At 38.7% G+C, this 16991-nt stretch overlaps 1 protein-coding gene across 1 annotated transcript; it reads left to right on the top strand.

The window, feature by feature from the left end:
* The first annotated feature begins 5738 nt into the window (after window positions 1-5738).
* amn1 (antagonist of mitotic exit network 1 homolog (S. cerevisiae)) lies at window positions 5739-16913 on the top strand. Its single transcript, XM_041255166.1, has 7 exons — window positions 5739-5793; window positions 6346-6478; window positions 6937-7081; window positions 7761-7978; window positions 13518-13574; window positions 14751-14862; window positions 16099-16913. The coding sequence occupies exons 1-7, from the start codon at window positions 5765-5767 to the stop codon at window positions 16170-16172; spliced, it is 768 nt and encodes a 255-aa protein (XP_041111100.1). The 5' UTR covers window positions 5739-5764; the 3' UTR covers window positions 16173-16913.
* The last annotated feature ends 78 nt before the right edge of the window (window positions 16914-16991 follow it).

Raw genomic sequence — 16991 nt, 5'->3', positions numbered from 1 at the left:
TTATTGTTTACTTTAAACTTGTTTATTTTTACTGTTTTAGATGTCTATATATAAAGAGTACTTGCGAATCTGACATTTGGTGCCTGACTGTGGAGCTTGCAGATAAATGATCCGTATGGATGACTAATCAAGAAAATCACTTTTATTATTATTAATTGACCAACATTTTTATTCAATTTTAATTTTAAATTGATAAAAATATTTTAAATCCAGAAAACCAAGGTTACGCTATGCCTTATGGTGCGGTAATCTTAACTTGTGCACAAAACTTTCTGGTAAACTGAAGTCTAGCAAAATAAAGAGGACATTGAACAGGCTATTGCAAATAATAAATGACAGGACTACTTTATGGCAGAAAGAGAGCATACAATAGATGAGCTCATTAAGCAAAACCAGGAGTTAGAAGAATCGTCTACTAATATCTTGGGTAGATTATCCTGCAGTATTAGATAGGATAGTTAAATAGGACATATTATAATGAATCAGCTTTGTTATGGCTAGATCTCGTGTAGCTCCCAAATGCCAGCTTTCCCCGCCACGTCTAGAACTCCGCGCAGCTCTACCCGGAGCCCAGCTCGTCCAGCTGCTATGCACAGAACCTACACTGCCTATCAGAACGGTGATTCTATGGAGCGACTCTACCACAGTACTCACCTGGCTGAAATCCAACTCCTGCAGATACAAGGTGTTTGTAGGCACTCGAGTTTCTGAGATTCAGAACCTCACCGACATCCAGAATTGGCGTTATGTGGACACAGCTAACAATCCTGCAGAAGACATCACCAGGGGCAAATCCTTGCAAGAGCTAGGCCAGCACAATCGTTGGAGACATGGACCCCCCACTTTCTGTCTCAGTCAAAGGAGACATGGCCATCAATAACTTCAGCTGAGCAGGGAGAGGACCCTGTTGAACTGAAGAAAGCTGTGTTCTGTGGGAACATATCCATAGAAAAGCCCATCTGCATTCCAGACCCTAGTCAGTTTAACACAGTGCGCAAGCTCATCATAGCCACCCATCAGTCCCATGATGGGGTGGCCAACGGTGATGCAAGCTCCACATTGACAGCTGAACACCACACTGAGTTGGAGATCGTTTTCCTACAGCAAGCCCAATTAGATAGCTTTTCAGAAGAAGTTAAAGCCCTTGGGGCAGGAAAAGACATACCAATAAACAGCCGTCTGCCAGTACTTTCCCCAGAATATGACCAGAGCCTCAGACTCATTAGGGTAGGGGGAAGGTTGCGCCGAGCGGAGGGTTTAGATCCAGAAAACATCCACCCCATCGTGTTGGACCCGAGTCATCCAATAACCAAGCTCCTCATCCAAGACTATTATGAGAGGCTCCTCCATCCTGGACCAGAATGAGTCCTTGCTGAACTCAGACGTAAATACTGGATACTGCATGGCTGAGAGGCTATCCGCCGACACCAATACACCTGCCAACAGTGCCGTAAATGGCATGCCAACCCTGAAGTGCCAAAGATGGCAAACCTGCCTCCTTCATGTTTACGCCTTTACAAGCCTCCTTTCTGGTCTACAGGAGGAGACTGCTTCGGTCCGTTCACCAACAAGATTGGCTGGAGGACAGAGAAACTCTGGGGCATTATATTCAAGTGCCTAATGACCCGTTGTGTGCACCTTGACCTCCTAGAGAGCCTTTACACCGATGCCTTCCTGATGGCATTCCGACACTTCATCTCTCGTTGGGACAAGCCCTCTGAGATCCTCTCTGATAGGGGCACCAACTTCTGCGGTGGGGATGCTGAGCTACAAGAGAGTATCGCACTCATGGAGCCTTCACTTAAGCAACAGCTTGCCGACCAGAGGGTGTCCTTCCAGTTCAACCCGCCAAGTGCTCCGCACTTTGGGGGAACATGGGAACGTGAAATAAAGTCAATGAAGAATGCTCTACGTGTAGTGCTGGCCGATCGCACTGTGACTGAGCTTGTGCTATGCACCGTCCTCATTGAAGTTGAGGGGATTCTGAACTCTAAGCCTCTTGGCTATGTGTCTTCAAATGTAGCTGATCCTGATCCAATCACACCCAATGTGCTTCTAATGGGACATCGGGATGCTTCCCTTCCTCAGGCCATATATCCTTCTAATGATCTGTTGAGCCATTGGCCTCACAGCCAGATTCTTGCTGACCACTTCTGGGCCAAATTCACCAGACACTATCTTCCTGATCTTCAGCTTCGCTAGAAATGGCACAAGGACTGTAAAGACATGACGATCGATCAGGTTGTTATGATCGTTGATCCCCAACTACCCCGTGCTCTGTGGCTGACCAGCAAGGTTACAGAGACTTACCAAGGATCAGATGGTTACATCCGAGCTGCCAAAGTTCAGTACCAAGATCGTACCTACATCCGTCCAGTACCTTGACTGATCAGGCTTCCAACCCTCAAGGACAAGGATGAGGGTATCCAGAAAGACTGAATGACCAGAAACTTTCTTCCTAAGTTACAAATATGTTGTACAAATTTGGGGGCGGCTGTGTCAGAAGTGTTTAATTTAGTTTAGCCTATGTTTCATACCGCGTCTCTGGCGTGCCCCTATCTGTGTGAGATTGCTCTGTGGAGGTGCTGCAGTATTTCAGATGAAGGAATCCTAGCCCTTGCACACAACTGTAGACTACTGCGTATTTTAACCATCAGTGGCTGCTCTGCAATCACAGATGCCTCTCTACTGGCTCTGGGACAAAATTGCAGCTTCTTGAACAGCATCAACTTCTCAGTAACACAGGTGAGGCTCATCTATATGATACAGACCACTTCATTTAGTGGTGTGATACACAGACAAATATATAAATAGCTTTGTTTTTTATTTGGTTACTCACAGTATTTGTATGGTTTACTATGAACTGCTCACATTATAATTGAATGTATTACTCATTCAGACAGTAAGTCGGACCGTGACGCCTATCCTGTTGTCACTGTTTAAAACCTAACTCAGAACCAGCCTCCCTTAGAAAGGTTCCTGCCCCTTTCTCACAAACCGTGTGTGACTTTTCATACACCTGCTATTTTGGCCCTTGTGTCTTATTTTGTTCATGTGTTTTTTGTCTGTACTGTATTTGTAATTAAATGTGTGCAACAGCGCTTAACCTGCAGCTTCTTGCTTCCAAGTCTCTTCCTGCCAGTAACAGCTTGGGTCATGATGCTGCCCTGCCACAGTCCCCCACCCCAATTGACCAATTCTGTTCTTTTAATCTAAAATTACAAATTAAAACAAACACTACCATTTTCATTGCATGAGTGTTTTTTTGTTTTTCATTCTTTCTTTTTTTGTTCCTCTTCCTTGCATTTGGTCTTGCTTCAAAATATGGTGCAGAGAGATTCCTGTGTATTGTGTATCTCCTATCAGCAGTATAGAGATTACAAGCCAGGGACCACCCCTAGATAACAACCCCTCCATGACTCTTCACTTCACCCAAAAGGAATTTTACCTTCTTGAATATCCTGATCCTACTAGAGCACAGACTACGGGGTCTTCTATTGATTGATCTGCAGTAATTACACTCTGTTTTAAATCAGGTTGACACATTTTAGGGCAGTGGTATGAAGTTCCAGGGCTTCTTAACCAAACTTATCAAGGACATGGTTGCATTCACAATATGGTTTTGAAAAATACTCCTACAGCATTTATACAACTAGAACACAAAAGTTATAGCTAAATGGGCTTTAAATGTATTTACTGTCTGAAGGTGAAGCAAAGTCGATTTACACATATAATAGAAGTTTATAAAAATAAATATATTAAAAAAAAACAAGCAGAGTACATTTGCTGATCTTAAAATAACATCCTTTCATGCAAATATTACATACAAAATACTGTTGCGGCTGGGATGGAAACTTGCTAATCTGTTTGGGTAGTAAGCTACCACTAGAATGAAAGGGTTTATTTTTTAGGCAAGTGGAAAGGGATATTTTCGATTGGAATATAATTATTCTAATGGTATAAAACAATTTGCAGTAGTTGCAGGATGGAGCAGATGAATAATTGTTTTAATCCATAAACATTGGAATCATACATTTAAACTATAAGCTAACACTTATAAAATACTAGTCACTGCACTTGGGAGTTGGATTTTCAAACTTGATCAGCAACATTGATAAGTAATGCACTGAGAAGTCATGTCTAGGAATAATAAAGTTTGAATCACAGGTTGAAATCTGAATGATTAAACATGTGTTGGAATTCTTGAAATCTCTCTCAAGAGTTTGGGTTTCGTTCTCAAATTTCAAAACGTCCTGGCAAAACGTCACAGGCTCACTATCTCACAAAAGGCCTCCACACAAAAACCCCAGAAGAATGTGCCCGTGACCATAGGGATTCATTTTGGAAGACAGGAAAGAAAGAAGGTACAACTTAAGTGTGCAAGTGTCGAGCTACTACTATACATATTTTCACAGAAAAAAAAAAAAAAAACGCTCAAGCATTTTTTTGGAAAGTATCCAAAAACATTAATTTCTTACAGCATGAAAAACGAAAGCCCCGAAAAAAACGATTTACATAAAACTTGAAAATAGTTAAAAAATAAGCACAGAAAAATACAATTTATAAAACCTAAAAAACAGAAACCCTAGTTATAAATGATGTACTGGTACTTCTGGTCCATAGACAGATGTTACAACAATCACAAGACTTACTAAGTTCTCAGTGGTCTCTGTTATCTCGGAATTTGAAACTTCCTTAATGGAAGTACAATATATAAATAAAAAGGAGCATTTGTATTTGTTAACCACTTTTAAGCTTCCAAAAAATAAAACCAGAAAACCATGTTCTCCAGGCTATATAATCGTTTCTACAGACAGTTGACATTTGCAATTATTTACATCAGTGCATAACACTGAAGGCCAGGACCAGGATTGAGAACCATTGATATGTAGAGTTCTATAGCCTAATTACAGAACCACATTAGCACTATACTATACTAGTAACATTCTACTTTAGATAACACATTCTCTATTTATATAGTACATACTACATATTACTATAGTACATACTACACAGCAATACATTAGTACTATAGAATTTTATAGTACTTCTCTATGTATTATAGAACATACTACAACATACTATAGTACGTACTACACAGTTTCACATTAGTACTGTAGAATTCTATAGTATTCTGTAGAACGTACTATATTATTCTATAGAATTCTATAGAAAAATTTTATATGGGTTATACGTGATGCTGATGGTCAAAAGTATTTTAAAACAATAGTTGATAATATAGATAGATAAAAAAAAAAAAAAAAAAAAAAAAAAAAAAACCTTTCTGGTGTTAAATAATGTTCATTATTTCAATGAAAATTGCATGAAATTTGATATAGTAAAAACAAAAAACCCAGAACAAATGTAAAAACATGTTAAACGATGATTACACGATTATTTCATGATTATGTAGCATGCACAGGAAAGTACTGTACAGTACTTGTTTTTAGGTATGAGGGGAAAAAATACAATTCCCATAATCCCGCTTGTCCTTCCCCTTGTGCGCCGTTGTAGAACAAAGGGGGTAGTGTACAATTACAAAAATAATGTACAACGAAAAATCTGGAGTTACTATTTATTAAGTATCCCCAGAAACAGTTATTACATGTCTAATGTGTAAATGTATGATGTTCAGTAAGGTAACACACAGTATTGTTTTATATAAATGTATTTCCTCACTATGAGTTATACTGTAGAATATCAGTAATAGGTTTTTAAACACTCCCTAGAGTCGCTACGGAACCAAAACAAGCAACGTGTTAAGATGCCTGCCTCTCAGTCGCTGTTAGACCTGTAAGTGTGTACTGATTTTATGGCTAGATGATCAGTCTGTTTGTGCTCAATTTTAACTTATATCATGGTATCAGTCTTTACGCGTCCCTTTTTGTCAAGCAAGTATTGGATATGCACATGTGACACTGTGGGGCTGGAGGGAGGATACTGCTTAGGATGTTGTCCCGTGCAAATTTAAACACCGAAGGCGAGCAGCTGTGTTTGTATATATTATCACCACAAAGAAAATAATTTCTAAAAAGTATATTTCGTATTATCAGGTGAAAATATTGCTTTATTTTGCAATAATTATTGGGTTATTTTGCAATAGCGAGCTTTGCCAATTCACCCGTCCTATGCCACTTCCATTCGTTTTGCTTTAAAGTGATTAACCATTACAACAATGTATTGTATAGTAAGAAACTTAATCTCCACCTCCCCAGTTCTACAGCACTACTTACTTCTGCATTAGATACCGATTATGCACTTTGAATTGAAACTTTACATTAGAAATGTAGGCCCCATCGCCTGTGTGTAACAGAACTGTAATCAATGTTTGTTTCTTCTGTATAGGTGCATATCCTGTTTAGCAAACTACACGTCCAAGTACCACAGCGATATAAAGACATTACCACCTAATATCAAGGACAACTTGCTCAAAATAATGAGCAGCCATGGCACAGTGACCGACACAAATATTAGTCAGGTAAAGTTTAATATTATTTATTCATATACTCTATATATATGTAACCAATTTACTGCAATTTAGCAGTTGAATATATGGAGTAAAATGTAATAATTTGGGGAACTGGGAAAATATACTGATACTGCAAATGTTGCAAATCACATTTAACTGCCCTCCCCTCTGAATTGCTCTGAAACTTTGGGAGCAGTTAAGTTATGTTGGCTTTTTTTCCTCTGCACTAGATTGCAGATGTATTTATAGTCAGTGTAACTGCATACAATAAACTGCTTGTGTTTTCTTTCTATATACTAGAATCCTGTAACTCACTGTTTTTTACATAATGCTAATTGACTGTAATGTTTTATTCCTGGCAATTATAAGAATTACAAATTAAAAATGATACTAACAAAACCCAACATGCAAAAATGCAAATTATGTTAATGTTGGAAGTAAAACAAACACAGTACATTTACTTTCAGATGTTACATTCTGGACTCCAGAAACTGGACCTCCAGGACTGTAAAGTGTCAGACAGCGCTCTGAAGCAACTGAGTAACTGCAGACAACTGAAGGAAATAGCTTTGAACTGCAGAAAAGAAAACTGTTTTAATATTTCTTCAGAAGGTATGCTGCTTGCCAAAAGGTTCAGCCCTGGTGTCCTGTGTCCACTGTTGTCTTTGTGTCTGTATTGTTTTAGAATAAGTTAGATATACTTCCGTTTCACCCTATAATAACCTATATTTAAAGAAATGTATTGTACAACAAATGTTTCCACTATTTGGTCTCCAACTGAGGTTGGCCTAGTAGCTCAATATAACTCATAGTCACTATCTTCATTTCTGACCTGCTCTTCATGTATGTAAAGCCATTCAATGTACATACAGCCCCCTATTAGGATAAGCTCTATAAGTATTTTACTCTAGTTGTATTTTATTTGAAATGGTTTAACATGTATCTAACAGAATAATAATAAACATTTTGACATTACTAGCTTACTACCTACTGTTCATTATAAAAATACATATTCATAATTATCATCACATTGCAAATATTTTTATTATTTTCGGAAAAATAACAGTGGCAACACAGATCCTGTAATTAAGACCTGTAATAAAGGTTTTTGTAACGTAAGAAAGGATACTAATCAATTCACTGTGATTTGGCAGTTAAATAATTTTGGATGACATCATAGTCATATGAATATGCATACGATTAATATAAGAAAGATGTCAAAATGTTTGCAAGGGACAAGCCAGCCACAAATTGTGTCAAAGTCTCTTGTGATGTCCTGCCCTCCACACAGGGATTAAAGCGATGGCTCTGGCGTGCCCCTATCTGTGTGAGATTGCTCTGTGGAGGTGCTGCAGTATTTCAGATGAAGGAATCCTAGCCCTTGCACACAACTGTAGACTACTGCGTATTTTAACCATCAGTGGCTGCTCTGCAATCACAGATGCCTCTCTACTGGCTCTGGGACAAAATTGCAGCTTCTTGAACAGCATCAACTTCTCAGTAACACAGGTGAGGCTCATCTATATGATACAGACCACTTCATTTAGTGGTGTGATACACAGACAAATATATAAATAGCTTTGTTTTTTATTTGGTTACTCACAGTATTTCTATGGTTTACTATGAACTGCTCACATTATAATTGAATGTATTACTCATTCAGACAGTAAGTCTGACCGTGACGCCTATCCTGTTGTCACTGTTTAAAACCTAACTCAGAACCAGCCTCCCTTAGAAAGGTTCCTGCCCCTTTCTCACAAACCGTGTGTGACTTTTCATACACCTGCTATTCTGGCCCTTGTGTCTTATTTTGTTAATGTGTTTTTTGTCTGTACTGTATTTGTAATTAAATGTGTGCAACAGCGCTTAACCTGCAGCTTCTTGCTTCCGAGTCTCTTTCTGCGAGTAACAGCTTAGGTCATGATGCTGCCCTGCCACAGTCCCCCACCCCAATTGACCAATTCTGTTCTTTTAATCTAAAATTACAAATTAAAACAAACACTACCATTTTCATTGCATGAGGGGTTTTTTTGTTTTTCATTCTTTCTTTTTTTGTTCCTCTTCCTTGCATTTGCTCTTGCTTCAAAATATGGTGCAGAGAGATTCCTGTGTATTGTGTATCTCCTATCAGCAGTATAGAGATTACAAGCCAGGGACCACCCCTAGATAACAACCCCTCCATGACTCTTCACTTCATCCAAAATGAATTTTACCTTCTTGAATATCCTGATCCTACTAGATCACAGACTAGGGGGGTCTTCTATTGATTGATCTGCAGTAATTACACTCTGTTTTAAATCAGGTTGATACATTTTAGGGCAGTGGTATGAAGTTCCAGGGCTTCTTTCACAAACTTATCAAGGACATGGTTGCATTCGCAATATGGTTTTGAAAAATACTCCTACAGCATTTATACAACTAGAACAAAAAAGTTACAGCTAAATGGGCTTTAAATGTATTTACTGTCTGATATATATATATATATATATATATATATATATATATAGATATATATATATAGATATATATAGGATATACACATACACAGTGCCTTGCAAAAGTATTCAAACCCCTGAGCAATTCTCTCATATTACTGAATTACAAATGGTACATTGAAATTTCGTTCTGTTCCATATTTTATTTTAAAACACTTAAACTCAAAATCAATTATTGTAAGGTGACAGTGGTTCTGTGTTGGGAAATATTTGTGTCGGAGTGATTTTGGCCCATTCTTCTTGGCAGATTTGCTCCAGGTTGTTCAGGTTGGTTGGACGATGCTTGTGGACCGCAATTTTCAAATAGTGCCACAGATTCTCAATGGGATTGAGATCAGGACTTTGACTGGGCCACTGTAGGACATACATCTTTTTGTTCTTGAGCCACTCCAATGTTGCTTTGGCCTTGTGCTTGGGATCATTGTCCTGCTGAAAGGTGAATTTCCTCCAAAGCTTCATTTTTGTAGCGGACTGAAGCAGATTCTCTTGCAGTATTTTCCTGTATTTTGCTAAACCATTCTTCCTTCAATTGTAACAAGATGCCCAGTCCCGGCTGATGAGAAGCATCCCCACAGCATGATGCTGCCACCACCATACTTCACTGTAGGGATGGTGTGTCTTGAGGCATGGGCAGTGTTAGGTTTGCGCCACACATAGTGCTTTGAGTTTTGGCCAAAAAGCTCTATCCTGGTCTCATCTGACCACAAAACCTTTTCCCACATCGCAGCTGGGTCACTCTCATGCTTTCTGGCAAACCCCGGGTGTGCTTTCAGATGGTACTTTTTGAGTAACGGCTTCTTTCTTGCCACCCTCCCATACAGGCCAGTGTTATGCAGAGCTCTTGATATGGTTGACTGGTGCACCATTACTCCATTCCCAACCACTGAACTCTGTAGCTCCTTCAAAGTGATTGTTGGCCTCTCTGTGGCTTCTCTCACAAGACTCCTTCAAACTGGGAGCTTCCACAGCACAGGGGTTGAATACTTATGCAAGCAAGATATTTCAGTTTTTTATTTTTCTTAAAAATATTTCCCAACATAAAACCAATGTTACCTTACAACAATTGATTCTGAGTTTCAGTGTTTAAAAATAAAATATCAAACAGAATGAAATTTCAATGTACCATTGTAATTCGGCTATATGAGAGAAGTGGTCAGGGGTCTGAATACTTTTGCAAGCCACTGTATATGTGTGTGTGTGTGTGTGTGTATATATATATATATATATATATATATATATATATATATATATATATATATATATATACAGTACTGTGCAAAAGTTTTAGGCAGGTGTGAAAAAATGCTGTAAAGTAAGAATGCTTTCAAAAATAGACATGTTAATATTATATTTATCAATTAACTAAATGCAAAGTGAGTGAACAGAAGAAACGTCTACATCAGATCCATATTTGGTGTGACCACCCTTTGCTTTCAAAACAGCATCAGTTCTTCTAGGTACACTTGCATAAAGGCAGGGATTTTGTAGGCATATAGTCAGGTGTATGATTAAACAATTATACCAAACAGGTGCTAATGATCATCAATTCAATATGTAGGTTGAAACACAATCATTAACTGAAACAGAAACAGCTGTGTAGGAGAAATTGGGTGAGGAACAGCCAAACACAGCTAACAAGGTGAGGTTGCTGAAGACAGTTTACTGTCAAAAGTCATACACCATGGCAAGACTGAGCACAGCAACAAGACGCAAGGTAGTTATACTGCATCAGCAAGGTCTCTCCCAGGCAGAAATTTCAAGGCAGACAGGGGTTTCCAGGTGTGCTGTCCAAGGTCTTTTGAAGAAGCACAAAGAAACGGGCAACGTTGAGGACCGTAGATGCAGTGGTCGGCCAAGCAAACTTACTGCAGCAGATGAAAGACACATCATGCTTACTTCCCTTCGCAATCGGAAGATGTCCAGCAATGCCATCAGCTTAGAATTGGCAGAAAACAGTGGGACCCTGGTATACCCATCTACTGTCCGGAGAAGTCTGGTCAGAAATGGCCTTCATGGAAGGCCAAAAAGCCATACCTCCGACATGAAAACAAGGCCAAGCGACTCAACTATGCACAAAAACACAGGAACTGGGGTGCAGAAAAATGGCAGTCGGTGCTCTGGACTGATGAGTCAAAATTGGAAATATTTGGCTGTAGCAGAAGGCAGTGAAGGAACAAAACAGGATAACAGGATCAACTAACGATCATTGGGGTGCAGTTTTGCAATATGAAGAACTTGTGAAAGATGGAAGAAAGGACAGAATGTTGAGTCAGAGTCAGGTGACTGGGGGGAGAAGGAGAAGTGCTATGTTTGCTTAACCATAAAATGCTTGCTTAATCTTAACTGGTTTCTGAAATGAACATACCACAACGGAGGGGGCGGGGTAAGGGTTAGGCGTGCCAAATCCTGATAGGAGCAAGGGATTTTATGTAGAAACTATATAACCCATGTACATGCTTCACCCCGGTAGAATACACTGGTTACTGATAAAGTGACCATTATTCTCCGGAGCGCTCTGTTGTTTGATGACCACTGCAATAAACCTTTGATGCAGCAATCGGTGTGATTGATTGTCTCTGATCATCTCTACAGCAGTTTGTTCGCCGAAGGGCTGGGGAGCGGTACACGAATGAGTGTCTGCAGGCAACAGTGAAGCATGGTAGAGGTTCCTTGCAAGTTTGGGGCTGCATTTCTGCAAATGGAGTTGGGGATTTGGTCAGAATTAATGGCCTCCTCAATGCTGAGAAATACAGGCAGATACTTATCCATCATGCAGTACCATCAGGGAGGCATCTGATTGGCCCCAAATTTATTCTGCAGCATGATAACGACCCCAAACATACAGCGAAAGTCATTAAGAACTATCTTCAGCGTAAAGAAGAACAAGGAGTCCTGAAAGTGATGGTATGGCCCCCACAGAGCCCTGATCTCAACATCATCGAGTCTGTCTGGGATTACATGAAGAGAGAGAAGCAACTGAAGCTGACTAAATCCACAGAAGAACTGTGGTTAGTTCTCCAAGATGTTTGGGCCAATACCTGCCGAGTTCCTTCAAAAACTATGTGCAACTGTACCTAGAATTATTGATGCTGTTTTGAAGGCAAAGGGTGGTCACACCAAATATTGATTTGATGTAGATTGTTCTTCTGTTCACTCACTTTGCATTTTGTTAATTGATAAATATAATCTATTAACATGTCTATTTTTGAAAGCATTCTTACTTTACAGCATTTTTTCACACCTGCCTAAAACTTTTGTACAGTACTGTGTGTGTATACACACACACACACACACACAACAGACTGTTGTTCTCTAAACTGGATGTGGAATTTTCGTACAAATTGTACAAAGTAGGAGAGATGTCATCTTGAAGCTGGCCACAGCACTTCAGCAGAAAAACTTCAATCAGAAAACTGCAAAGCTGCAGGTGCAGCAGCTCAAGCAGGATTCAGTGCTGTGAGTGACACGCACACAAGACAAATCATGTTACCTTTGTTTTAGATTAAAAACTACTTTTTTCAGTTTTGTATGTACAGTACATAAACCTGTTTACACACTAGTTTCTTTTGAAATGTTCATTTTATTATAGTTTTTCATTTTTTATGTAGTGCTTTATATGTGGTAAGTTAGAAAATAAACCCTTTCGTGTTTAATTTTTCATTTAAATACAGTGTTTCGGCTGTGCAGATGTTTGATATGATGTGCTTGAATAAAACTTTTGAGTTGTATCTGATAGTTTGTCTATTATTTTAATATTGATGATGTATATTGATGACTATAACAGCGCAGTTCTAGTGTTAAAGTGTGTGTGGATTTCTATAGCTATTTTAATGGTGAGAAATCGATTGACCCTGCCCTTAAAGTCACGCTGCCAAAAGGACGTCTTTTTGCAGTTTCATGATGTATCCGCGTGACATCACACAGTCATGACTGTAGAGTCGATTTTCAAGTGCATGTAAACTAAGCCAAAGAGGACTGTTCAGACAAACATGTCTAAATCTGCTGTATTGAAAAAGAATAAAAATACTGTGTTGGACCACAGTTGTAGTTGAATAATTAAAGACTAGAACGACGCCGTAGGTTATAGGTTAGACAGACAGGTTAAATTGAAGGTTTGATACCATTGGTTATCTTTTATTTCAGACTTGGGATTTCTGTTCTTTCATATTCAATAAACTGATGCTATTAATTGAACTTTCCTTGTGTCTAGAGTGGATGTTCATAGTAAGTCCTCGATCTCTCTCCAAACCTAGTAATATTTCAGATTGGAAATTACTCAATTCTATGCTTTCACAGTATTGGCAGAATCCTTTTCACTGAAAGAATAGCACCTCTTAGTGTTTGTGCTATCGTGCTTTGAACTTGTCATGCCCTGTATACTTGCAAACAGACACTTCCAGTATAGAGAGATTCATCTATTCTGAGAACTCTGTTTAATGTCATGACATTTTTATAATGTCCTAGTTTGCCTGGAATTTATGTTGTATACCATATGTGTAAAAAAAAAAAACAATATCCTGAGTAATAATACAATGTCATTTTTTGTTTTAAAGGTTACAGATGAAGGAGTTATCGGACTAGTTACTGGGGTGTGCTCTCAGAGCTTAAAGGTAAACTGGTGGAACAAATATTATTGCATGGTTTATGTTTGCCCTTTTACATTTGGGGCTGAACTGGAATGCTGCCATTTGTTTGAAAGTGTTTATGTTGTTGAACTGATTTTCTATGAATGACTTTAGTTTTAAAAAATGCCACAAAAGGGCTCTGTACTGTAGGAACAATTGAGTGGTTTCCAATCTTAAATATGATTTAAGTTCGGAGAGATCGAAGACTTACTATGAACACCAACGCAAGACACAAGGAAAGTTAAATTAATACCAGCAGTTTATTAAATACAGAAATAAATCTTAAACATGTACTATGCATGAAAGATAATCATTAACATCAGACCTGTAACTTATCTACATATGGTATACTTGTTTACAAATAGCAAGTTCACTTAAAAGCTCTTCATGTAAATAACATGAAGTAACCCTAACTTTTCAGTTGCTAAAAGTGACAAAGTTCATTAAAAGTTACTTTCACAAATTACATCATTTTAGTTCCATGGCTTCTCATACAGTGAACAAACTCCTATGGTGTGGTATTTGCACATGTGTTGTACTATAGTCGTGTTACCATTAATTTTGTCTTTATATTTTATTCATCGGGTTGCCAATAATCAACAAGTTTACCAGGAATACCTCTTACAGTACCAACCACTTTAATGTTGAACATGGGTAATTTAATAATACAGTAAACTGGTATTACCAAAGACACTGATAAAGACAGACCTACTCTCACTCCCCATTCACCTTATATATCAAATCGAAACTTGGTTCTTTTCATATACCCCAGAGTATGCATTCTTAATATAGTTCTTTGCTATGCAGACAAAATCTATTTTCCTTTGAAGACAACTTATGTCTGGTAAATTCAGTCTCCATCAATAATATTAAGCTACTCTTAGTTCATCTCTAACCCTACAATATGCAATGGTAAATCTCAAAGGTGTTGTGGCTCACAACAGTATCAGATACTTAAGTGTTCTTTTCCACAGAACTAAAATGCAGACATGTGGACAACATTTTCAAACTCCAAATAGGTTAGTTTGTCATAGTCAAGCTGGTCAACAATGGCACCGCTGGCAGCAACAATGCTGGCTCCTCCGGATGTGCAGCGGCAGCTACCAATGTACACAAAACAAAACTTGTTCATGTATTTTATGACTTCTGCTTGGTGCACAGGAGATTGACATGGCTCGCTGTGTCTGTCTGACAGATGAAGCTGTGGAGGCTGTTGTGACCTGCTGTCCTAATATACGAATCTTACTTTTCCATGGATGTCCACTGGTTACAGGTTAGTTAAAACATATAAATGCCTCAGTAGCTTTCATTTGTACAGCATTGACCATTTTTCTTTCTTTTTTTAACGAAATGGTGCATGATCCTGGCTGCTTCCAAACTGTTGCATTTTATGATGAAAATGCATAAAATTACCCAGATTTCAAATTGTGATTGTTCAACCAAAGACACGTCAATTAAGTTCACAAGAATTGATGATTTAAAGGTATTAAAATAATGATCATTAACTGGCCCCTTTTGAATTCAATATTTCTGTTTTCTTTCTTTGTTCACTAAATTTTCAGGTGCTTCAAAATATTTGTGTGTGTGTGTTTTTTTTTTTTTTTTTTTTTTAAACTCTTCCCTTGGTTATTATGAAGTATCCATGTTTAAGTGGACATCATGCTTTCTCTAATTGATTTGAGCTTAAGTTGTGCTTGTCCCATAAAGGTACCTTGAAAAATCAGGACATGGCATATAAAGGAGCACTTTACCTGTCGTAGGGAAACCCCACAACCTAAGATACCTCCTGAATCAAATGTCAAGTCAGAGTTGGTTTGGCCAATTGTCTACGGCCAATTGTCTACGGTCAGCAATAGAACAGCCTGGACACTCCGAGTGGAGTGCAGGCATCCTGCACTCCACTCGGAGTGCCTTTACCAGATGCGCCACTCGGGAGCCCCCCCCCCCCCCCCCCCCCCCCCCCCCCCCCCCCCCCCCCCCCCCCCCCCCCCCCCCCTCCCCTCCTCCCCCCCCCCCCCCCCCCCCCCCCCCCCCCCCCCCCCCCCCCCCCCCCCCCCCCCCCCCCAGGAGATTGCTATTTTAATGAACTTGCCATAGCCTGCAGCCATAGGTAATTGCAAAGAAGTAAATAGTTTTTGGTTTCCTTTCTCACGCCTGGTGAGTAGGAACAGAATATATAAGGCTCTTTAGTATGATAACAGTTTGCAGTTCAGGCTCCTGACATGCAAGCAGAAAGTAGCAGTCTCCTCCACGCCTCAAAAATGTCCACAGAGGAAGGGGTAATATTTCTTTATGTATGCTTATGGCTTAATATAATATATTTTGTTATATTAGAAGTAAATAATAAAGACTTTTAACTTTGCATCTTTGTGTGACGTGTTACTTATTCTCTGTTATCTTTGGGCAAAACCCTTCAAATCGTACAGGATGTTGTTGCTTTTTTATTCCCCAAACATGTTATTAAAAAAAAACAAAAAACACATAAACTAATCATTTCTTTCTTTTACAGATCGTGCAAGAGAAGCCCTGGAGCAGCTAGTCAGGCAAAATAAACTGGCACAGTTGACATGGACTGTATACTAAACAGAAAAGCACTATTTTACCATTGTTAGTGACAAGTTATTTTTATATCTGTGTATTTATTAGCTGTGTATGTTCAGGAGTAATGTTTAACTTCATTTTTGTGGAAACCGTTCTTATTGTTGGATGCCAACCAAAACTTTAATTCCAAGAATTTCTTCAGATTTATGGTACTTTTTTTATGTTAGAACAAGCTCCTATATCTTTACAAAACGCCACACAGTTGTTTGACAGTAAAACAAGTGCTGAAGTCCATAGTTTGAATCCTAACATTGTTTAACTCTCTGAAGGAGTGGACACATTTATCAAGGGCATTTTATGTGATATTTGCATGCTCACAGCGTTAGCAAAGTTCAATTACACCTACACAGTGCTTCACGGTAATTTCAAGCTTTAGATCCAAAAGCTTTAGATCCAAAAATACAATTGCTAGTACTTCTTTAAATGTGCAACACTTTGAAAAACATTCTGGTCTGTTATTTGCATGAACTACCTTTCAATGGATAACTTTTTGTACATGTCCACGTATGTCTCAGAAATCTGTTGTTGGTACCATTTTATGATCTACAGTTATACAGGGGTATTTGGGGTAAATGTTTTCCTGAGGTATTCAGTACTATTTTAAAGGGCTGCACAAACTTTCCTCAAGATTACACTTGCCCATGTGACCTAAATGTTATGTTTAGCTTCCTAGCACTTTCCAAGCATAAACATGTTAAAAAGTTGCAATGTTATACTGCAGTTTTGCATAATTAAAGCTAAAACAAAACCGTATGTTTCGGGCTTTATTGTGAGGGAGGATGCTGGTTGTTTAAAAACAAA

This window comes from Polyodon spathula, chromosome 7 (genome assembly GCF_017654505.1).
Source record: "Polyodon spathula isolate WHYD16114869_AA chromosome 7, ASM1765450v1, whole genome shotgun sequence".
NCBI lineage: Eukaryota > Metazoa > Chordata > Actinopteri > Acipenseriformes > Polyodontidae > Polyodon > Polyodon spathula.
The sequence above is the reverse complement of the archived record's forward strand: the minus strand, read 5'-3'. Positions and strand labels throughout refer to the sequence as shown.